The sequence below is a fragment of the Lipotes vexillifer genome, unplaced genomic scaffold, assembly GCF_000442215.2.
Source record: "Lipotes vexillifer unplaced genomic scaffold, Lipotes_vexillifer_v1.1 scaffold1444, whole genome shotgun sequence".
Classification (NCBI taxonomy): domain Eukaryota; kingdom Metazoa; phylum Chordata; class Mammalia; order Artiodactyla; family Lipotidae; genus Lipotes; species Lipotes vexillifer.
Window position 1 is genome coordinate 62,369 of NW_006771128.1, and position 22,965 is coordinate 85,333.

The 22,965-nt window shown below is 37.7% G+C and overlaps 1 protein-coding gene across 4 annotated transcripts in view; it reads right to left on the reverse strand.

Moving 5' to 3' along the window:
- MXI1 (MAX interactor 1, dimerization protein) overlaps window positions 1-22,965 on the reverse strand; it is a 100,540-nt gene that overhangs the window by 58,784 nt on the left and 18,791 nt on the right. For all 4 annotated transcript variants that reach the window (XM_007446514.1, XM_007446513.1, XM_007446516.1 and 1 more), the window contains one exon: window positions 21,675-21,807. In XM_007446514.1, the coding sequence (XP_007446576.1) occupies window positions 21,675-21,807 (133 nt within the window). The remainder of the gene's footprint in view (window positions 1-21,674; window positions 21,808-22,965) is intronic.

Consider the following 22,965-nt stretch of genomic DNA (forward strand, 5'->3'; position numbering starts at 1 on the left):
AACATCATTAATCATTAGAGAAATGCAAATCAAAACTACAATGAGATATCATCTCACACCAGTCAGAATGGCCATCACCAAAAAATCTAGAAACAATAAATGCTGGAGAGGGTGTGGAGAAAAGGGAACACTCTTGCACTGTTGGTGGGAATGTAAATTGATACAGCCACCATAGAGAATAGCATGGAGGTTCCTTAAAAATCTACAAATAGAACTACCATACGACCCAGCAATCCCACTACTGGGCATATACCCTGAGAAAACCATAATTCAAAAAGAGTCATGTACCAAAATGTTCATTGCAGCTCTATTTACAATAGCCAGGACATGGAAGCAACCTAAGTGTCCATCAACAGATGAATGGATAAAGAAGATGTGGCACATATATACAATGGAATATTACTCAGCCATAAAAAGAAACAAAATTGAGTTATTTGTGGTGAGGTGGATGGACCTAGAGTCTGTCATATAGATTGAAGTAAGTCAGAAGGAGAAAAACAAATACCATATGCTATCACATATACATGGAATCTAAGGAAACAAACAAAAAAATGTCATGAAGAACCTAGGGGTAAGACAGAAATAAAGACACAGACCTACTAGAGCATGGACTTGAGGACACAGGGAGGGGGAGGGGGAGGCTGTGATGAGGTGAGAGAGTGGCATGGACATATATACACTACCCAGAGTAAAGTGGATAGCTAGTGGGAAGCAGCCGCGTAGCACAGGGAGATCAGCTAGGTGGTGTGTGACCGCCTAGAGGGGTGGGATAGGAAGGGTGGGAGGGAGGGAGACGCAGGAGGGAAGAGACATGGGAACATGTGTATATGTATAACTGATTCACTTTGTTATAAAGCAGATACTAACACACCATTGTAAAGCAATTATACTCCAATAAAGATGTTAAAAAAAAAAAGTAATGGTGCCATAAGACCAAGGAAAAAATTAGCGAGAACAACAACAACAAAAAACAACCTGCCCACAAAAAAACTCCAGGCCCAGAAGTATTCATTGGCAAATTTTACCAAGTATTAGGGAAAAATAATACTAATTCTACAGAACATATTTCAAAAGATAAAGGAAATGGAAATATTTCCTAATTCATTTTGAGGCCAGTATTACCCTGATACCAAAACCTGACAAAGAACTTACATTGAAAAACAGAACAAAAGAAAACCACAGACTACTATTCCCTCAAGAACACAGACACGAAAATTCTTGAGAAAATATAGGCAAATTTATAGAAACTATCAGTTTTACAATAAAAAACCTGTCTGGTCTTTGTCCCAATTTCCTGGGACAGAGCTTCGGACACCTTGGAATTTCCTCAGTTATAGGAGTGTCTCTGTTATTCATGATGGGCTCTTGGACCACTCTTGAGTTTATGTCAGGGAGATGACTTAAATTGGACTGGTCATGCCAGAAAGACCAGCCATGTAATTAGAGGATTCAGGCTTTGAGCAACTGATATCAGCCAACCTCTGGGGAGAGGAGGGTCACTAGAGAGTTCAATCACATGGTGAATGATTCAATCAACTGTGACTACATAATGATATGGAAACAAAAACTCTAGAATCCAAGGTTCAGGTGAGCTTCCTGGTTGGTGAACACATCAATCTGCCAGCAGGGTAATGTATCCTGATACTACACGGAGAGGACACAGAAGCTTCATGCCCAGGATTCTCCAGGACCTCACCCTATGCATCTCTTCATTTGGCTGGTCTTGATTTGTATTATTTATAATAAAACTTGTAATCATAAGTATAGCACTTTCCTGAGTTTCATGAGTAGTTCTAGTGAACTACTGAACCTGAGGGGATTGTGGGAACACCTAAATTTGTAGTCAGTTGGTCATAAACATGGGTGGCCTGGGGACTCTTAAACTTGCATCTAGCAACTGTAGTGAGGGCAGTCATGTTGGGGACTGCACCCTTAAACTTGTGGAGTCTGTACTAACTAGAGATGTTAGCGTGAGTATTGCAAAATACACCATGACCAAGTAGGGTTTACTCCAGGAATGCAAGATTAGTTTAAGGTTCAAAAAAATGAAATCAGTGCAATTAACCATATTAACAGAATAAAAAAGAAAAACCACAGTATAATCTCAGTAGATGTAGAAAAAGCATTTGACAAAATTCATGCATCCATTCATGATAAAAACTTTCAGCCAATTAGGAAATAAAGGAATTTCCTCAACTTGTTAAAAGGCATCTACAAAAAAATCTACAGTTGTCATATCAATGGTGAAAGAATATATGTTTTCCCAATATCAGAAGCAAGGCAAGGATGTTCACTCTCATCAGCTTCTATTCAGCCACTGTACTAGAGGTCCTAGCCAATGAAACAAGGCAAGAAAAATAAATATCATACAGAAAGGCAAAGAAAAAGTAAAAATATCTTTAACGTAAACATCATTTAGTGTCTATTTAGAAAATCCTAATATACAAATTACTAGAACTAATAAGTGAGTTTAGCAAAGTAGGTTTACAAGGTCAATATACCAAATTCAATTGCCATTTACAATAGCATCAAAGAATATTAACTACTTTAACAAATATTAACTAATTTAATGAAGTATGTGCATTACCCACACTCTGAAAAACTACAAAATACTGAATTTTAAAAACATCTAAATAATTGAATGAATGGGGAGATATACCATGTTCATGATTCAAAAGATTAAATGTTGTTCAGATGTGTCAAGTCTCCCCCAAATTAATCTACAGATTCAATGCAATCCCAATCAAAACTCTAGTAGGCTTTGCTGTAGAAAGTGACAAGCAGCTTCAATAATATATGTGAAAATGAAAAAGACCTAGAATAGTCAAAGGAACTTTTCAAAAAGATGAACCAATTTGGAAGGCTTATGCTACCTAATTTCATGACTTACTAGAAAAACTGCAGTAATTAAGACAGTGTGGTATTGTAGTAAAGATAAATATTTAGATCAATGGAACAGAATAGAGTCCACAAATAGATTCACACATACATGGTCCTTTCATTTTTTACAAAGATCCCAAGGCAATTCAATGTACAAACGTCTTTTCAATAAATGATACTGAAACAACTGGAGGTCCATTTGCCAAAAAGTGAACTTCAACTGTTACCTCACACATTCTAAAAAAATTAACTCTAAATGAATCTCAGATCTAAATGGATTACCTAAAGAAAACTTAAGAGAAAATTTGGTGATCTTGGATTATGCAAAAATTTCTTAGGACATAAGAAGCATGAACCAGAGAGATTGGTTCAAGATGGCGGAGTAGAAGGACATGCGCTCACTCTCTCTTGCAAGAGCACCGGAATCACAAGTAACTGCTGAACAATCATCAACAGGAAGACACTGGAACTCACCAAAAAAGATACCTCACATCCAAAGACAAAGGAGAAGCCACAATGAGACGGTAGGAGGGGCACAATCACAATAAAATCAAATCCCATAACTGCTGGGTGGGTGACTCACAAACTGGAGAACATTTATACCACAGAAGTCTACCCACTGGAGTGAAGGTTCTGGGCCCCACGTCAGGCTTCCCAGCCTGGGGGTCCGGCAACGGGAGCAGGAATTCCTAGAGAATCAGACTTTGAAGGCTAGTGGGATTTGACTGCAGGACTTTTGACAGGACTGGGAGAAAGAGACTCCACCCTTGGAGGGCACACACAAAGTAGTGTGCGCATCAGGACTCAGGGGAAGGAGCAGTGACCCCACAGGAGACTGAACCAGACCTACCTGCTAGCGTTGGAGGGTCTCCTGTAGAGGCAGGGGGTGACTGTGTCTCACCATGAGGACAAGGACACTGGCAGCAGAAGTTCTGGGAAGTACTCCGGGAGCTCTCCCAGAGTTCGCCATTAGCCCCACCAAAGTGCCCGGTAGGCTTCAGTGTTGGGTAGCCTCAGGCCAAACAACCAACAGGAAGGGAACCCAGTGCCACCCATCAGCAGAAAAGTGGATTAAAGTTTTACTGAGCTCTGCCCACCAGACCAACAGTCAGCTATACCCACCACCAGTCCCTCCCATCAGGAAACTTGCTCAAGCATCTTAGCCAGCCTCATCCACCAGAGGACAGACAGCAGAAGCAAGAAAAACTACAATCCTGCAGCCTGTGGAACAAAAACCACATTCACAGAAAGACAGACAAGATGAAAAGGCAGAGGATTATGTACCAGATGAAGGAACAAGATAAAACCCCTGAAATACAACTAAATGAAGTGGAGATAGGCAACCTTCCAGAAAAAGAATTCAGAATAATGATAGTGAAGATGATCCAGGACCTCAGAAAAAGAATGGAGGCAAAGATCAAGATGATGCAAGAAATGTTTAACAAAGTCCTAGAAGAATTAAAGAACAAACAAACAGAGATGAACAATGCAATAACTGAAATGAAAAATACACTAGAAGGAATCAATAGCAGAATAACTGAGGCAGAAGAACGGATAAATGATCTGGAAGACAGAATGGTGGAATTCACTGCTGCGGAACAGAATAAAGAAAAAAGAATGAAAAGAAACGAAGACAGCCTAAGAGACCGCTGGGACAACATGAAACATAACAACACTCGCATTATCGGGGTCCCAGAAGGAGAAGAGAGAGAGAAAGGACCAGAGAAAATATTTGAAGAGATTATAGTCAAAAACTTCCCTAACATGGGAAAGGAAATAGCCACCCAAGTCCAGGAAGTGCAGAGAGTCCCATACAGGATAAACCCAAGGAGAAACAGACCGAGATACACAGTAATCAAACTGGCAAAAATTAAAGACAAAGAAAAATTATTGAAAGAAGCAAGGGAAAAACGACAAATAACATACAAGGGGACTCCCATAAGGTTAACAGCTGATTTCTCAACAGAAACTCTATGAGCCAGAAGGGAGTGGCATGACATATTTAAAGTGATGAAAGGGAAGAACCTACAACCAAGATTACTCTACCCTGCAAGGGTCTCATTCACATTTGAGGGAGAAATCAAAAGTTTTACAGACAAGCAAAAGCTAAGAGAATTCAGCACCACCAAAATCAGCTTTACAACAAATGCTAAAGGAACTTCTCTAAGTGGGACACACAAGAGAAGAAAACGACCTACAAAAATAAACCCAAAACAATTAATAAAATGGTAACAGGAACATACATATCGATAATTACCTTAAACGTGAACGGATTACATGCTCCAACCAAAAGACACAGGCTTGCTGAATGGATACAAAAACAAGACCCATATATATGCTGTCTACAAGAGACCCACTTCAGACCTAGGGACACATACAGACTGAAAGTGAGGGGATGGAAAAAGATATTCCATGCAAATGGAAATCAAAAGAAAGCTGGTGTAGCAGTACTCATATCAGATAAAATAGATTTTAAAATAAAGAAAGTTACAAGAGACAAGGAAGGATACTACATAATGATCAAGGGATTAATCCAAGAGGAAGATATAACAATTATAAATATATATGCTCCCAACATAGGAGCACCTCAATACATAAGGCAACTGCTAACAGCTATAAAAGAGGAAATCGACAGTAACACAATAATAGTGGGGGACTTTAACACCTCACTTTACACCAATGGAGAGATCATCCAAACAGAAAATTACTAAAGAAACACAAGCTTTAAATGATACAACAGACCAGAGAGATTTAATTGATATTTATAGGACATTCCACCCAAAAACAGATAACACTTTCTTCTCAAGTGCACATGGAACATTCTCCAGGATAGATCACATCGTGGGTCACAAATCAAGCCTCAGTAAATTTATGAAAACTGAAATCATATCAAGCATCTTTTCTGACCATAATGCTATGAGATTAGAAATCAATTATAGGGAAAAAAATGGGAAAAACACACAAAAAATACATGGAGGTTAAACAATACGTTACTAAATAACCAAGAGATCACTGAAGAAATCAAAGAGGAAATCAAACAACACCTAGAAACAAATTAACATCGAAAACACGATGATCCAAAACCGATGGGATGCAGCAAAATCAGTTCTAAGAAGGAAGTTTATAGCAATACAAGCCAATGTCAAGAAACAAGAAAGATCTCAAATAAACAATCTAACCTTACACTTAAAGAAACTTGAGAAAGGGCTTCCCTGGTGGCGCAGTGGTTAAGAGTCCGCCTGCCAATGCAGGGGATACGGGTTCGTGCCCCGGGCCGGGAAGATCCCGCAGGCCGCGGAGCGGCTGGGCCCGTGAGCCATGGCCGCTGAGCCTGCGCGTCCGGAGCCTGTGCTCTGCAACGGGAGAGGCCACAACAGTGAGAGGCCCGCGTACAGCAAAAAAAAAAAAAAAGAAACTTGAGACAGAAGAACAAACAAAATCCAAAGTTAGTAGAAGGAAAGAAATCATAAAGATCAGAGCAGAAATAAATGAAATAGAAACAAAGAAAACAATAGCAAAGATCAATAAAATTAAAAGCTGGTTCTTTGAGAAGATAACAAAATTGATAAACCATTAGCCAGACTCATCAAGAAAAGGAGGGAGAGGACTCAAATCAATAAAATTAGAAATGAAAAAGGAGAATTTGCCACAGACACTGCAAAAATACAAAGCATCCTAAGAGACTACTACAAGCAACTCTATGCCAATAAAATGGACAACCTAGAAGAAATGGACAAATTCTTAGGAAGGTATAACCTTCCAAGACTGAACCAGGAAGAAATAGAAAATATGAACAGACCAATCACAAGTAATGAAATTGAAACTGTGATTAAAAATCTTCCAACAAACAAGGTCCTGGACCAGATGGCTTCACAGGTGAATTCTATCAAACATTCAGAGAAGAGCTAACGCCCATGCTTCTCAAACTCTTCCAAAAAACTGCAGAGGAAGGAACACTCTCAACTCATTCTATGAGGCCACCATCACCCTGATACCATAACCAGACAAAAATACTACAAAAAACGAAAATTACAGACCAATATCACTGATGAAGATGGATGGAAAAATCCTCAACAAAATACTAGCAAACAGAATCCAACAACACATTAAAAGGATTATACACCATGATCAAGGGGGATTTATCCAGGGATGTAAGGATTCTTCAATATATGCCAATCAATCAATGTGATACACCATATTAACAAATTGAAGAAGAAAAACCATATGATCATCTCAATAGATTCAGAAAAAGCTTTAGACAAAATTCAACACCGATTCATGATAAAAAAAAACTCTGCAGAAAGTGGGAATACAGGGAACCCACCTCAACATAATAAAGGCCATATATGACAAACTCACAGCAAACATCATTCTCAATGGTGAAAAACTGAAAGCATTTCCTCTAAGATCAGGAACAAGACAAGGATGTCCACTCTCACCACTATTATTCAACATAGTTTTGGAAGTTCTAGCCATGGCAATCAGAGAAGAAAAATAAATAAAAGGAATACAAATTGGAAAAGAAGTAAAACTGTCACTGTTTGCAGATGACATGATACTATACATAGAGAATCCTAAAGATGCCACCAGAAAACTACTAGAGCTAATCAATGACTTTGGTAAAGTTGCAGGATACAAAATTAATGCACAGAAATCTCTTGCATTCCTATACACTAATGATGAAAAACCTGAAAGAGAAATTAAGGAAACACTCCCATTTACCACTGCAACAAAAAGAATAAAATACCTAGGAATATGGGCTTTACTGGTGGCGCAGTGGTTGAGAGTCCACCTGACGACGCAGGGGACACAGGTTCATGCTCCGGTCTGGGAAGATCCCACATGCCGCAGAGCGGCTAGCCCCGTGAGCCACGGCCGCTGAGCCTGTGCGTCCGGAGCCTGTGCTCCACAACGGGAGAGGCCACAACAGTGAGAGGCCCGCGTACCGAAAAATGAAAAACCACCTAGGAATAAAACTACCTATGGAGACAAAAGACCTGTATGCAGAAAACGCTAAGACACTGATGAAAGAAATTAAAGATGATACAAACAGATGGAGAGATATACCATGTTCTTGGATTGGAAGAATCAATATTGTGAAAATGACTATACTACCCAAAGAAATCCACAGATTCAATGCAATCCCTATGAAATTACCAATGGCATTTTTTACGGAACTAGAACAAAAAAATCTTAAAATTTGTATGGAGACATAAAAGACCCCGAATAGCCAAAGCCGTCTTGAGGGAAAAAAACAGAGCTGGAGGAATCAGATTCCCTGACTTCAGACTATACTACAAAGCTATGGTTATCAAGACAATATGGTACTTGAACAAAAACAGAAACACAGATCAATGGAACAGGATAGAAAGCCCAGAGATAAACCCACGTACCTATGGTCAACTAATCTATGACAAAGGAGGCAAGGATATACAGTGGAGAAAAAGCAGTATCTTCAATAAGTGGTGCTGGGAAAACTGGACAGCTACATGTAAAAGAATGAAATTAGAACACTCTCTAACACCATACACAAAAATAAAGTCAAAATGGATTAGACACCTACACGTAAGACTGGACACTATAAAACTCTTAGAGGAAAACATAGGAAGAACACTCTTTGACATAAATCACAGCAAGATCTTTTTTGATCCACCTCCTAGAGTAATGGAAATAAAAACAAAAATAAACGAATTGGACCTAGTGAAACCTAAAAGCTTTTGCAAAGCAAAGGAAACTATAAACAAGATGAAAAGACAACTCTCAGAATGGGAGAAAATATTTGCAAATGAATCAACGGACAAAGGATTAATCTCCAAAATATACAAATGGCTCATGCAGCTCAATATTAAAAAACAAACAAACAACGCAATCCAAAAATAGGCAGAAGACCTAAATAGACATTTCTACAAAGACATACAGATGGCCAAGAAGCATGTGAAAACCTGCTCAATATCACTAATCATTAGAGAAATGCAAATCAAAACTACAATAAGGTATCACCTCACACCAGTTACAATGGGCATCATCAGAAAATCTACAAACAACAAATGCTGGAGAGGATGTGGAGAAAAGGGAACCCTCTTGCACTGCTGGTGGGAATGTAAATTGATACAGTCACTATGGAGAACAGTATGGAGGTTCCTTAAAAAACTAAAAATAGGGCTTCCCTGGTGGCGCAGTGGTTGAGAGTCCGCCTGCTGATGCAGGGGACACGGGTTCGTGCCCCGGTCCGGGAAGATCCCACATGCCACGGAGCGGCTGGGCCCGTGAGCCATGGCCGCTGAGCCTGCGTGTCCGGAGCCTGTGCTCCACAACGGGAGAGGCCACAACAGTGAGAGGCCCGCGTACCGCAAAACAAACAAACAAACAAACAAACAAACAAAAAACTAAAAATATAACTACCATATGACCCAGCAATCCCACTACTGGGCATATACTTAGAGAAAACCATAATTCAAAAAGACACATGCTCCCCAATGTTCACTGCAGCAGTATTTACAATAGCCAGGTCATAGAAGCAACCTAAATGTCCACTGACAGATGAATGGATAAAGATGTGGTATATATATATATATATATATATATATATATATATATACACAATGGAATATTACTCAGCCATAAAAAGGAACGAAATTGGGTCATTTGTAGAGACGTGGATGGATCTAGAGACTGTCATACAGAGTGAAGTAAGTCAGAAGAAGAAAAACAAATATCATATATTAATGCATATATGTGGAACCTAGAAAAATGGTACAGACGAACCTGTTTTCAGGGCAGAAATAGAGACACAGATGTAGAGAACAAACATATGGACACAAAGTGGGGAAAGTGGCATGGGGGATGGTGGTGGTGGGATGAATTGGGAGATTGAGATTGACATGTATACACTAGTATGTATAAAATGGATAACTGATAAGAACCTGCTGTATAAAAAAATAAATAAAATTTAAAAATTTAAAAAAAAAGAAGCATGAACCATGAAAGATAAACATGTAAACTGGACTTCATCAAAATTTAAAACTTTTGTTTTTCAAAAGACACTGTTAAGAAGATGACAAAGGCAAACCACTGAGGAGAAAACATTTGTAAACCACATATGTAACAAAGAACTTGTATCCAGAATTTACAAAGAACTCTTACAACTCAATAAGAAAACAACTAAATAAAATAAAAAGCAAAAGACACAGACCCTTCACCAAAGAAGATATATCAATCAAGCAGGATAAGTTCCTAATTTGGAAATATGAAAGCAAACAGTAGAAGAAACTGTTAAATTACTGCAAGTGGTAGCCTCTAGGAAGCAGAAATTGGATGGGGATAGATGAGGCAGAGGAATGTTATTTTAATTTGTAAGCCATTTAGTATGAACCAACTTTTATCTTAGTGCCAGAAATTAAGACGCATCTAAATACATACTGAAGTTACACAATATTTGTGAGATAGTCACTTCTTAGGTAAAAGCAATATTGGGAACTACAGAGAATTTTCAAGATTAAAATGACTGCTCTTAAACAAATGTGCAAAAGTTAAAACAAGGCATTTAAAAAGACAAACCACTATTTACCTAGACTGCTTCATTATTTGATTCTATTACAGAGCAACATTCTAAAAATCTTTAAAAATGGAAAAAATATCAGTGATTTCCTAAATCACTGGACTTCCAAATTGTAATTCAGTATTTCAGGAAGGAGTCAGGCATGAAATAAACATTCAGTAGCTATTTGTTGAAGGAAAAAAAACCCCAAATGGTACCATAATTAATAGCACTACTCATAATAGAAAGCCCATAGATCCCAATTTTCATTGTTACTATACTCCATTCCTCACTATAGTACTAGAAGCAGACACAGATGTTATACATATATCTATTTCAAAGAATCCTCCTGTCTAAGGGAAATATATCACATAGAAAAGTGATTCTCAAAGGGAGTAAGGGAGGAGAGGTTGGCAGGATAGCTGAATTTTCCTTGTTCTGGTTGCTGCAGGAGAGTGGAGGTGCCTTCTTCCAACTGACTACACTCCCTACTCCTTATTGGTTTATTTAAAGTTTTAAAGGAATCATTGCTGTGGTGATCATTTTGTAATGAATAGAAGTAACAAATCACTATGTTGTACACTGGGAACTAACATAGTGTTGTTGGTCAGTTATACTACAAAAACAATCAAACTCATAGAAAAAGAGATCAGATTTGTTGTGGTTATCAGAGGCCGGGGGTGACGGGAGGGGTAATTGGATGAAAGCAGTCAAAATGTTTAAATTTCCAGTTATCAGATAAAAAAGTACCAGGGATGTAATGTACAACATGATTAATATATTAACACTGCTGTTTGTAATACATGAAAGTTGTTAAGACAGTAAATACTAAGAATTCTCATCACAAGGAAAAAATTTTTTTTCTTTTTCTTTTGTATCTGTATGAGATGATAGATGTTCCCTAAACTTACTGTGATAATAACTTCATGATGTATGTAAGTCATTATGCTATACACCTTAAATTTATATAGCGTTGTATGTCAATTATATCTCAAAAAAACTGTAAGAAAAAAATAAAGGAAACATTGCTTAATATTCATTCATTCATTCTACCTTTAGTTTGTTTTATTATTTGTCATATGTTCATTATCTTGCTGCAATAAATAAGACAGGCAATCTTTTTTTAAGTTTTATTGATACATACTATAAAATTCACCTATTTTAAGTGTACAATCCAATGAGCTTTTGTAAATTTACGTATTTGTGTAACCATTATCACATTCCACTTTTAGAATACTTCTATCACCCCAAAAGTCCCCTCATGTCCATTTGCAGTCAATCTGCACTCCGACCCCTCACCCACTGCTGATCTGCTTTTTATCTCGATAGTTTTGCCTTATAAATATAAATTTCATGTAATGGAATTATGCAATACGTACTCTTATGTATCTGACTTTGTTTACATAAGGTTTTTGTGGTTCATCCATTTTGTCATATGTATGAGTATTTTTTCTTTTTCATTGCTGGGTAGTATTCCATTGTAAATACACTATATTTTGTTTATCCATTCACTAGCTGATGGACATTTCAATTGCTTCCAGCTTTTGGTGATTATGAATAATGCCATGACCATGCATGTTCAAGTCTTCCTGTGGATTCCTGTAGAATAAGAGACCTTCATCTTACAGGACAGTGCCTCACACTTGTTACACTTTACCACTAAAATGATTTTTCACGTTTGTGGCCAACAGTATGAAGCACATACTGATACTTAATAAATTAATATTAAATTCCTACTGATACTTAAAATGTTTGTTAAAAGAATAAAAGAAACATGTTACTCAGCTATTTCTGATGATATGGGTCTTAACTTCAAATGTTAAAACAAAACAAAACAAAAACAATGAGTTTACCTGCTACAAATAATCTGATGATGAAAATAAAGATATTAAACATCCCTAGATCAGTTTTGTACAAAACAATCAATTAAGCCTAAGTTTCTCTAAAAGTCTTCTCAAAATTATACCAACATTTCATTAAAAAGTACCTTCAGGGCTTCCCTGGTGGCGCAGTGGTTGAGAATCTGCCTGCTAATGCAGGGGACACGGGTTCAAGCCCTGGTCTGGGAGGATCGCACATGCCGCGGAGCAACTAGGCCCGTGAGCCACAACTACTGAGCCTGTGCGTCTGGAGCCTGTGCTCTGCAAAATGAGAGGCCGCGATAGTGAGAGGCCCGCGCTCCGCGATGAAGAGCGGCCCCCGCTTGCCACAACTAGAGAAAGCCCTCGCACAGAAACGAAGACCCAACAGAACAAAAATAAATTAATTAATTAATAAACTCCTACCCCCAACATCTTCTTTAAAAAAAAAAAGTACCTTCAGGTCTACATAATCATGCTCAGAGTATTCAGCCATTCATTTACTTAGCAAGGATTTACTGAGTGCCTACACTGGGAATATAAGTACTCTAAAATTTCAAAGTCTCTTCCCTCATGTGGCTCACATTCCATCATCCAATTTTTGCAAAAAGTAAAAATAACAAAAATAGCAAAAATAACGCAGGACTTACTAAGAAAATTGCAACTATATACCATACACTATGGCACTATATTCTTACAATGTTAGATAACCACTATGTAATTCTTTTAAACTAATTTCTACATAAGCATGTTTAAATTTTATACAAATAAATCGTTTTGTTTCTTTAAACAGTCAGTGGATTAAATATGGTGTTTGTGATAAATTCCATTAAAATATTAGACTCTGAGCTTTTGGTAACCCACCCCCACCCAGCAATAAACAATGATTCTATACAAAAATGAGATTCAAATACTTCTTTTTGACTAATAGTGCTATTTCCAGGAATGTAACCTGCCTTCCAAAGGACAACTGATTGGGTAACATGTTAAAATGATAAAAGTAAGTACACCAAACCTTAAGAGCCAGGCCTAGAAATCTAAATTTTAAATTGTAACTCATGTGCATTTACTGTTACCAACAAAGACTACAAAAAAAATCCAACAGACGAAGTATTAATGACAATACATTATCCAGAGTTTTTGTAGAGACTAAAGATCACTTTTGTTCTGTTGTTCCTATAGAAGATATATACTATCACACAGGACTATGGTGATCGAAATTAAAAACCTAAAAATTTACTTCTAATACCAAGGCAAACTTACCATATTTTACTCTCTAGTCTCTTTTATTACACGAGAGGAAAGGTTCTTTATAGTTCCTCAAAAAGAATCCTAAATTGCCCCGTCTAATTAATCAAAATAAGAGTAAAGGAAAATCAGTTGTTTATCAAAATACATGACTGACTAAAGACTAAAATTATATTCTTCTATAATTTAAAAATGCTCATTTCAAATGGTTTCAAAGCTCTTGTCATGTGGCCTCCACAAATGGTATTTACATAGTGTTCTCAAAAGACTAGCAAAAATATTTCCCATGATAAACAAAGACAAGGAAATAAATACCACATGGAAACCCTTTTATCCAATGTCATAAAACTAAATAAAAATAAAATCCATAACACTTTCCCCTGAAATGTATGCAGTAACATTAATAACAAAATTATCTACTAAATAAATATTTTCTCTTATAAGAAATTCATTACTTAAAACATAAGGAATTTCTCTCTAATACTATGTTGTGGAATCCCTATGTCTCCTTGAATGCACATTAAATTTAATCAATGAACAAGTATATATTGTGAATCTATAGCATTTCCATAATAACCTTTTTCTACAAATTTAAGCTATTTACTCTCTGTACCATCATCCAACATAAATAAAAATGGCCCTGTCTATAACATCTTGCTGACTTGTATTATTTATCATTTTTACTATATACACTATCTTTCCAAATATACCACAAGCTCCTCTATGGTAGGGAAGCATGTACAGCAATAGTTCTATATATATAGTGTAAGTTCAATAAATTTGATTACAAATTATTTTAAGAGAGCAGTTTCAATAGCTAGCAAATAAGGAAGCAAATTGCAAAGGGTAAAAAAGAGCTCTGGTGATAAGGCATTAAAACAGCAGGTGCAGACCACACGTTTCAGGCATTTCCCAGAGCAGAAAAGGAGAACAGTAAAACACATAAATTTCAGGTTATAGTCACTGAGTCTTAGTTTTTAAGTAGATTATTACTAAGGACTGTTTGCTGATTCCAGAGAAACAAATTGCAGGGATTTCTCTCATCTTCTAGTTGTACTGTGCATACCAGTCCAGTTTCCTTATCAAAAAAATAAATAAATTCCACTTCACCTCACAGAAATGTTCTGAAATTCAAAAGAAATAATAATGTATGTTAAAGGGCTTTGCACACAAGTAGCATATTAAATGCAAGGTGTTACTGAAGATGGATTCTACCCTTTGATCCAACAATTCTAATTCTTCATGTTTATCCTAAGGATCTAGGTGGACAAATGCACAAAAGTATTTGTACAAAGATGTTCACAGTAGCCCTGCATGGCATGAAAAAGTAATGTAAAATTAACATTTTAAATGTCATTAACAGGGACTTCCCTGATGGTCCAGTGGTTAAGAATCTGCCCTCCAATGCAGGGAACAGGGATTCGATCCCTAGTCGGGGAACTAAGATCCCACATGCCACAGGGCAACCAAGCCTGTGTGCCACAACTACTGAGCCCGCACACTCTGGAGCCCACGGGCCACAACTAGAGAGAAGCCTGTGTGCCGCAACAAAGAGTGCGCCCACCACAACGAAAGAGCCCACGTGCCACAACTAAGACCCAGTGCAGCCAAATAAATAAATAATTTAAAAAACGTCATTAACAGATGGTTGGCCTAACAAATTCTGGTACACACATGAAGTAGAATATCATGCTGTAATTAAAAATGACTTAACAGACGTGTATGAACTTGAAAAAATGTTCAGGATAAGTGAAAGAAGGATTGCAAAGGTTCACAACCCTGAGATGCCTTCTTTCATCTTTCAAATTTGATCAGGTCCTCTATTATGGCCTTCACAGGATCCTCTATTTTTCTCTATTAAGCTCATCATAGTTTGAAATAATATATTTATATGTTTACTTGAGAACATGTGTTAGATGATAATGAAGATTGTATACATATATGTACACACACACACACACACACACACACACACACACACACACACGGGGAAGAAAAGTCTGCCAGTGTTTTAAAATGTCAGAAGCCAAAATGAAAATAAAAACAATCTAAAACAATATGCATACTTAAATTACATTAGCACTATTGAACAGAAATGAGATCTGGATACATATTTTGTCAAACCACACCAGAAAACCTCTTTGATTAGATTAGTATTGGGGAAACTGTCTTCACTTAAGAAGTGACAAAGAATCATGCTACAATATATCCAAAAGGAGGCAATGCTGTTTAATTTGTAAGGAACAAACTAGAAGAGAAAGCTTTCTTCAGGTTAACATTCCTGCCTGGTTAGAATTATGCATATACTGCTTAAAATCTGGCCTGATATTAAACTTAACCATCACTTACAGCTATAAGGCTTGGACAAAAATCCCTTAAGCATCTCTAGGCCACATGAGCTTTAACCATAAAATATATGATAATATCTTACCTTCATAAAGCAGAGAGCTGTACCAGATGAAATCCTGAATTCCCTTTCTATGATTTGTGACCTATATTACAGTATCACATAAATATTCTGGCGAAAGGCCTCTCATCAAATAGGAACAAAAGGAGTTGTCCTACCAACTTACAAGCCATGATCATGCAAGTCTCCTTCAAATGATACTTCCACAGGGGGATATATTCTTAAGAAATCCAACAACAGCAAACTTATGCTTCAATGAAGCATTTAATGGAAAATCTGAGTTTGTTGAGGTATATAAATAATTCTTGAGAATTTTTCATTTAAACTTGGTTTTAGTGAAAGACAGAATATCACAGAACACATCAGATCACATCACTCAATGTTTGGAAAGTACTTGAAGAACAACACTAATATCATTAAGAGTTTAACTGCTACTAATTTCCACTTTTGTCCTGAAACTTTGGGAGTCCTCTACTGGACAAAGACTCAGCAACTAGTTATTTAATATAGAAAAATTGAAAAATACAGACTAATAAGAAATTTCACAAAAATAAAAATAAGGCTTCATTCTATTATTCTGTGAACAAATAAGTACATGTTTAAGAATAAAAACCGAAGATATAGCTCAAATTACTTCCACTAGGGGGGAAAAAGACCTCTACAACTATACTAGAAAAAGAATTCACCCCGCTCCTGCAAAACAAAACAAAAAAACCCCTAATAATCCATGAAGAAGACAGACAAAAAGGATATAAAGCTGAAAATATAACATCATTCCCTCTAAAATAAGACTAAAACATTTCATCATTCTGTAGTTTAAGAAAAGTTAAACTAAAGCCTTACAAGCAAAAGGAAAGTTGTTTTGTTTTGTTTTTTATGTCGTCAATCTTAGCACATAGTACTGAAATACTGCAGCTGAAAAATGTAAGACATTTTTCATCAACTTTAAATTCAACCGTAAATTGGTATAGGTATACCTCGGAGACATCATGGGTTTGGTTCCAGACTACTGCAATAAAGCGAATATCTCAATAAAGTGAGTCATACAAATTTTCTGGTTTCTCAGTGCACATAAAAGTTATGTTTACATTATACTATAGTCTTTTCTTTCTTTTTTTTTTTTTTTGGCTGCATTGGGTCTTAGTTGCCACACACCAGATCTTTGTTGAGGCATGAGAGATCTATCGTTTCAGCATGCGGGCTTCTCTCTAGTTGTAACGTGCTGTTTTTTTGTTTTTTTTTTTCTCTCTCTCTAGTTGTGGCGCTCGGGCTCCAAGGTGCATGGGCTCTGTAGTTTGCAGCATGCAGGCTCTCTAGTGGAAGCACGCAAGGTCAGTAGTTGTGGAACGTGGGCTTAGTTGCTCCACGGCATGTGGGATCTTAGTTCCCCAACCAGGGATCGAACCCGTGTCCCCTGCATTGGAAGGCGGATTCTTTACCACTGGACCACGAGGGAAGTCCCTACTATAGTCTATTAAATGTGTAATAGAATTATGTCTAAAAAAAAAAGTACATACCTCAATTCAAAAACATTTTATTGTTTAAAAATGCTTACCATCACTTGACAATTCAGGGTTGCCACAAACCTTCAATTGTAAAAAACACAATGTCTGTGACGCACAACAGAGGGAAGTGCAAGAAAATGAGGTATGCCTGTACTTACTACTTTGTAGATCACCTTAAAATAATACAATTACTATATGCGTGTTACAAGCTCATACGAATATTTACTGCCAATATTTGACAGACATGGTTCTTTGCATATATGAGTTCTGATATCACTGAATTCTCATGACACAGGATGACAATAGTAGTCTTTAAAATTAATTGTAGCATTCTGTAGTCTACTATAACATACTTGTTTAAAAGAACTGGCAATCTGAAGATTTTTATTCTTCAAATACTATATATTGTTTTCCTTTCCAGATGTCTTATCATTAATATCCTTCAGAACACAAAGTAATCAGAGTTTGCCAAAGCAGGAGTTGCACATTCTTCCATTATTTCTACTTACAGAGTCTAATATAATACCTGGCACAAAAGAAAAACTCAGTTCCAATTTAGGACAGACTACTTGGGAGTTTGAAAACCTTCCATTCTTCAAAAACATCTACTGTGTACAGAGCACTGTGAAGGGTACTGGGGATAAATCTTTAAGCAGAAGAGATTCAATCCTTGCCTTCATGGAGTTTTTAGTCCAAAAAATGAGACATGAATTTATCAATCAGATAACTGTATTTCTACAGACTGTGATAAACAGTGAAGGAAAAGTAGGGATGCCATGAGGTATGTGAACACCTGCTCTAGTTTGGCAGATGTGGAAAAGGCTTCCCTGAAGAAGTTATTATTGAGCTGAAGTAAGAGTGTAATTAGATAGAGATAATATGGGGAAGAAAAATGATTCTCAGAAGAGAACAGAGTATGTGCAAAGACCCTGAGGTAGGAGGAAACATGGTATATTGAAGCAACTGAAGGAAGGCTAGCCAATATAATTCATCAGAATTGTATTTGGGACAAGAGTGGTTGCAGGGATACCAGTTAGGAGGTCACGACAGCTGTCCAGGTGAGGAGTGATAGTATCTTGGATTAGGAGGGAAGCTAAGAGAAAAGGCAGGTTCAAGAGATATTTAGGAGGAAATCAGTGTTACGCTGAAGCCATGTAGAGTAGTGCCAGTAGAGTTTTAAAGATGACAGATCTTAATATTTTTCAGTTGTGAGACCAAACAGTAAAGAAGCTGGGAATTTGAACTTATCTTATATTACTCAATAAGCCAGATATCAATTGCAGCCAGTTCTCTAACAGCAGTAACATCTTAGCAAGGGTGATTTTTGGAAGTGTGCCAGAAGGCCATGAACCAAGACTAAAGTCAACCATGAATTTAAAAAATAATTATGTATTACAGATCCCACCTCCTAATTGTTAAAAGGATCCCAAATGATAAAATTACTGGGATTTTCAAGGTTCACATTACATCACTCATTTTCTCTCCTTTTTACTTCTATGAAAGTAAGGTTTGAAGGCTTGGGAGAAAGGAGGAATAGGAATTTATAATATTATGAGCCAACTCTCAGTATAAACTTATAAAGTAACATTTTATATCAGGAATATCATATTATAGCTGAGAATATTAGGGGAGAAAAAGTCAACCAACATTATATCTTAAGGATGCTACAATGTCAGGGAACAAATGCCACTTTATGACATAGAAGAGATCAATGTTCAAGACGCATAAGAACAGCAACTTCCATATAGGTAGCTTTTTGATCAGGAAAATAAGACGCATATACTCATCAACTCTACTCCTTTCCTTGTTTCAGATGACTAATAAGTGAAAATTTTTACAAGTTTTCTTTCTTTCTGCTTTATGCAACCAGTATAATAAAATCTTTATTAAATCCAGTAATAGGCTTAAAGTTAACAGGGAGTCTACAGTGCTCCCTTACAAATGAAACAACAACACTATCTCCCAAGTACCCCAGTATTAGAATTTGATCCCTGGTTCCCTACTCCATGAAGCAGAAATCTTAAATGGTAAGGAGAAATAATTTCTAGTGTTTCACTTTAACATACTAGTTCTCATCTAAAGGGCCCCCCTAAATCCCACACATGGGTGGACCTTGAGATAATATATCCTAAAATCTCTTTTTCTTTCTCTCTCTCTTTTTCTTTCTTTCTTACTATTTATATTCCCATGAAAAATTACTTTACTTAGTCTTAGGTGGTCCAATGTACATGTAATTATTTTCCCTTGGGTACTAAGAACAACATGGCATACTTGTAGTGTTATAAATTTTCTGACATGCTGTGCTAAAATACACAGTAATTAGTAATGTGGTCCCACACACAATACTAGAATCCTGACAAGAACACTAGCATGAAAGAGAAACATCACTTAGTCAAAACCCCAAGCTAAGCAAAGTATAAGTCAACAGATGACAAAGACATTAATGACCTGTAACATAACATGACCTGTAAAATCTAGAAATACACATCTTATTTATACCTCTATAATCCTTGAGTTGTTAGTAAAAATGTCACATTTGCAATGATGGGGTGGTGTACTGAATAACCAATACAGTAACTGATCTCTAAAACTGTCAATAAATCAGTGTCACAGAACTTCAGGGGAAGGCGGGACCTTGGTGAGTATGTAGTTCATCCCTCAATTTACTATGACGACAGTAAAGGACAGAGAAAAAATGTAATGAGATCATATACTTGATTTCTAGAAAGTAGGAAACAATAAATACTTGCAGCATGGCAGAATCCACGTTTGGTTTCCTACCTGGTATTTCTCCCATGTCTCGAAGTTTAAAACAATTTTTTTTTTAATCTACACATGGATTGGAAAACTCATAAATTCCTGAATACAGGTTTTAATTGATGATACCTTAACCAGAGAAACTGTGAGGGGCAAGAAAATTTATGTGTGCTTTTTGTTTAATGCTGCATATCATACTACGTATTTTCATCCCAAACCTACCATACCACAACAAACCCTCTAGATCCACACATAAACATAAATACAGCATATTACACTTATGGCCAATTATTGTTATAATTTTAAATTGTTTAAAATACACAGAATAGTCTTAATGAAGAAAAGAAGCCGTAAAGGCAACACAGCTTTAAAGATAAGTCAAAGAAACAAGAGTGAATCCTAGTGATGTGCCTCAGTAATCCAGAGTGGGAAGATTCAACATTTTGAGCTCTGTTACATACAGGAACCTCAAGTTTTCTGCATCAATGAGTTAGAGCCCCTACTCCTGCTCCCTCCCCAATCCGCCTCCCCAAGTGTTACCCAGTTTCCTGTCTGGAGCTCTCCAAAGTCTTCAGGCAAACTTAGTTACCCAGAGATTGCTCTGTGTCCCTCCAAAATGAATGCTTACATTCTCTAGACCAAACTTTGGAAAAAAAGATCTCATTTAATTCCTTTTATCAATGGAAAAGGCAAGCATCTGTTGATTTTGACTTTCTTTTAAGACTGGATTTTTGAAAACTTCATATGAGATGAATCTTTAGAATTCACTGACCCTCTAGAACAAAAACACTGAAGAGACAGCCAGACACTACCAAAAATTTTCAAAAACAATATGTCAACTATGTCTGAGTACAGCCAAGTAAGCATTTTCTAAGTTTCTGTTTTGACTGAAGAATAAGCACCTTCTTTCTTTTCCTTTTTTTTTTTTTTTTTTTTTTTTTTTTAAAAGTTCCCAATTCAATCTTATCATCCTTAAACAAAAAAAAAATAGACTGTGCCCACTAACTTCCTACTCTACCTAAATATTTTTATTCCTTTGACAAAACTCTTGATTCTGTTTTATATCCTGCCTGAGCTATTTCTGATTTTAAAAAATTTTTGGATCGTCCAAGTTTAAAGCTGGCCCAAGATTGCATTTAGCATGGGGCTGCATGCATGGACACATGCTGCCAGGTCTCTGAACTTACTATCGCTCTCAGTCACAGACATCTCCACTTAATAATCCCCAGCAAGAACTTCTTTGGTTGTCTTTCCAGATTCTATTTCTTCCCTTCTACACAAAGGTAGGTTATGATTCCGAGACTTTATTATTTTAAAAGGGCCAAATCCCGAGGGATGGTGGGAAAGGCTGTTTCCATTTGGCTGTTCAGTGTTGCTCTAGACTCAGTATTGGAGAACTGAGGTCAGTTGGGCCAGCACTTCTGCCTGAGTATGTGCTCCCTCCCTCCAGCTGCCCTTTCTAAACCTCCCCAGCTTGCTACCTGTTGGCAGTGCTGGTGTTGCTGCTCCCGCTGCTGTGTTTCTGTGCCCGGCTCAACCTCCGTGGGGGCTTTGAATGCTGCAGCCGGGGGCTCGGCATGGAGGGGAACGCTGAAGCGTAGCCATGTTCACACTCTAAAAAAACGGCAAGAAAAAAAGATATGATAAGAGGAATATACCTAAATTCATGGATCTACAGATCTCAAGTCCTTGCAGTAACAGGTTGCTGAAAACAAGAGAAGAGAAAGAGATAAATTTTTTCCACTCTTTCTGGTTGGAAGATAAAATTCCCAGTCCTTGCCTGGTCATCAATCCTGCAACATATACAGACCCAACTCACCCCAGGAAGGTGTACGAACACCTCCTCTAAACCAAGGAACTTCTCCCTCCTCTCCAAAATCCTTTTCTCCAACAATTCTTGACTCAAACACCCTCATTTCTGAGACCAATTACCATTCACCTAAATTATTTCACTTGCCTCAAAATCCCTTTTCCTTTAACTATCCCCCTTCTAGAAGGTGTCTCTCTAAGCCCCACGTTTTTGTGTACTTCAAATAATTCAATCACCTAGTCTTAGGACACTTTCTCTCAACACAATTTCCAGGGGCTGTACTCTTCATACCCCAATCTCTTTACATCTCCCTTAGTCTCCATTCCTGAGGCGATTCTATCGCATCGCACTTCAGATTCGAAGAGGTCCCTTGGCCACAAGTGTCTGTCCTCTGCCCTGCTCTTCAGCAGGCAGATTCCCTTTCTTTGCTCTCAGCCTTGTCTCCTCCACCCCTACCTGCACTGCTCCCAGCCCTTTCCTCCAGTTCTTTGCATCCTCTTTCCTCCCAGGTCCTCAGATCACCTCCACTCTCAGCACTCTCCTTCCCCCTCCTCTGGTCCACCTCCACTCAGGGCAGCTCCCAGGTCCAGCCTGACCCCTCTCTCCATCTCCCCCAGGTGACAGTCTCCTCCCCTTCATTAACATACACACACGCGCATGTGCCCCCTCACGCTCTCACCAGTGGTACTCCTCCCCTCACATACCTGCTGCCTCATGCACCCCTCCACTCACATGCCCACCCTCTCTCACACGCACACCCACACACACGCACCCCCTCCTCACACACTCACCCCTCCCCACACATGCACCCCCACACACGCAGCCCCCTCACACACGCAGCCCCTCCTCACTCACACCCCCTCACACACGCACCCCCTCACACACGCACCCCTCCTTACACTCGCACCTCTCCTCACAACGCACCCCACACACACGCACCCCCTCCTCATACACGCACCCCC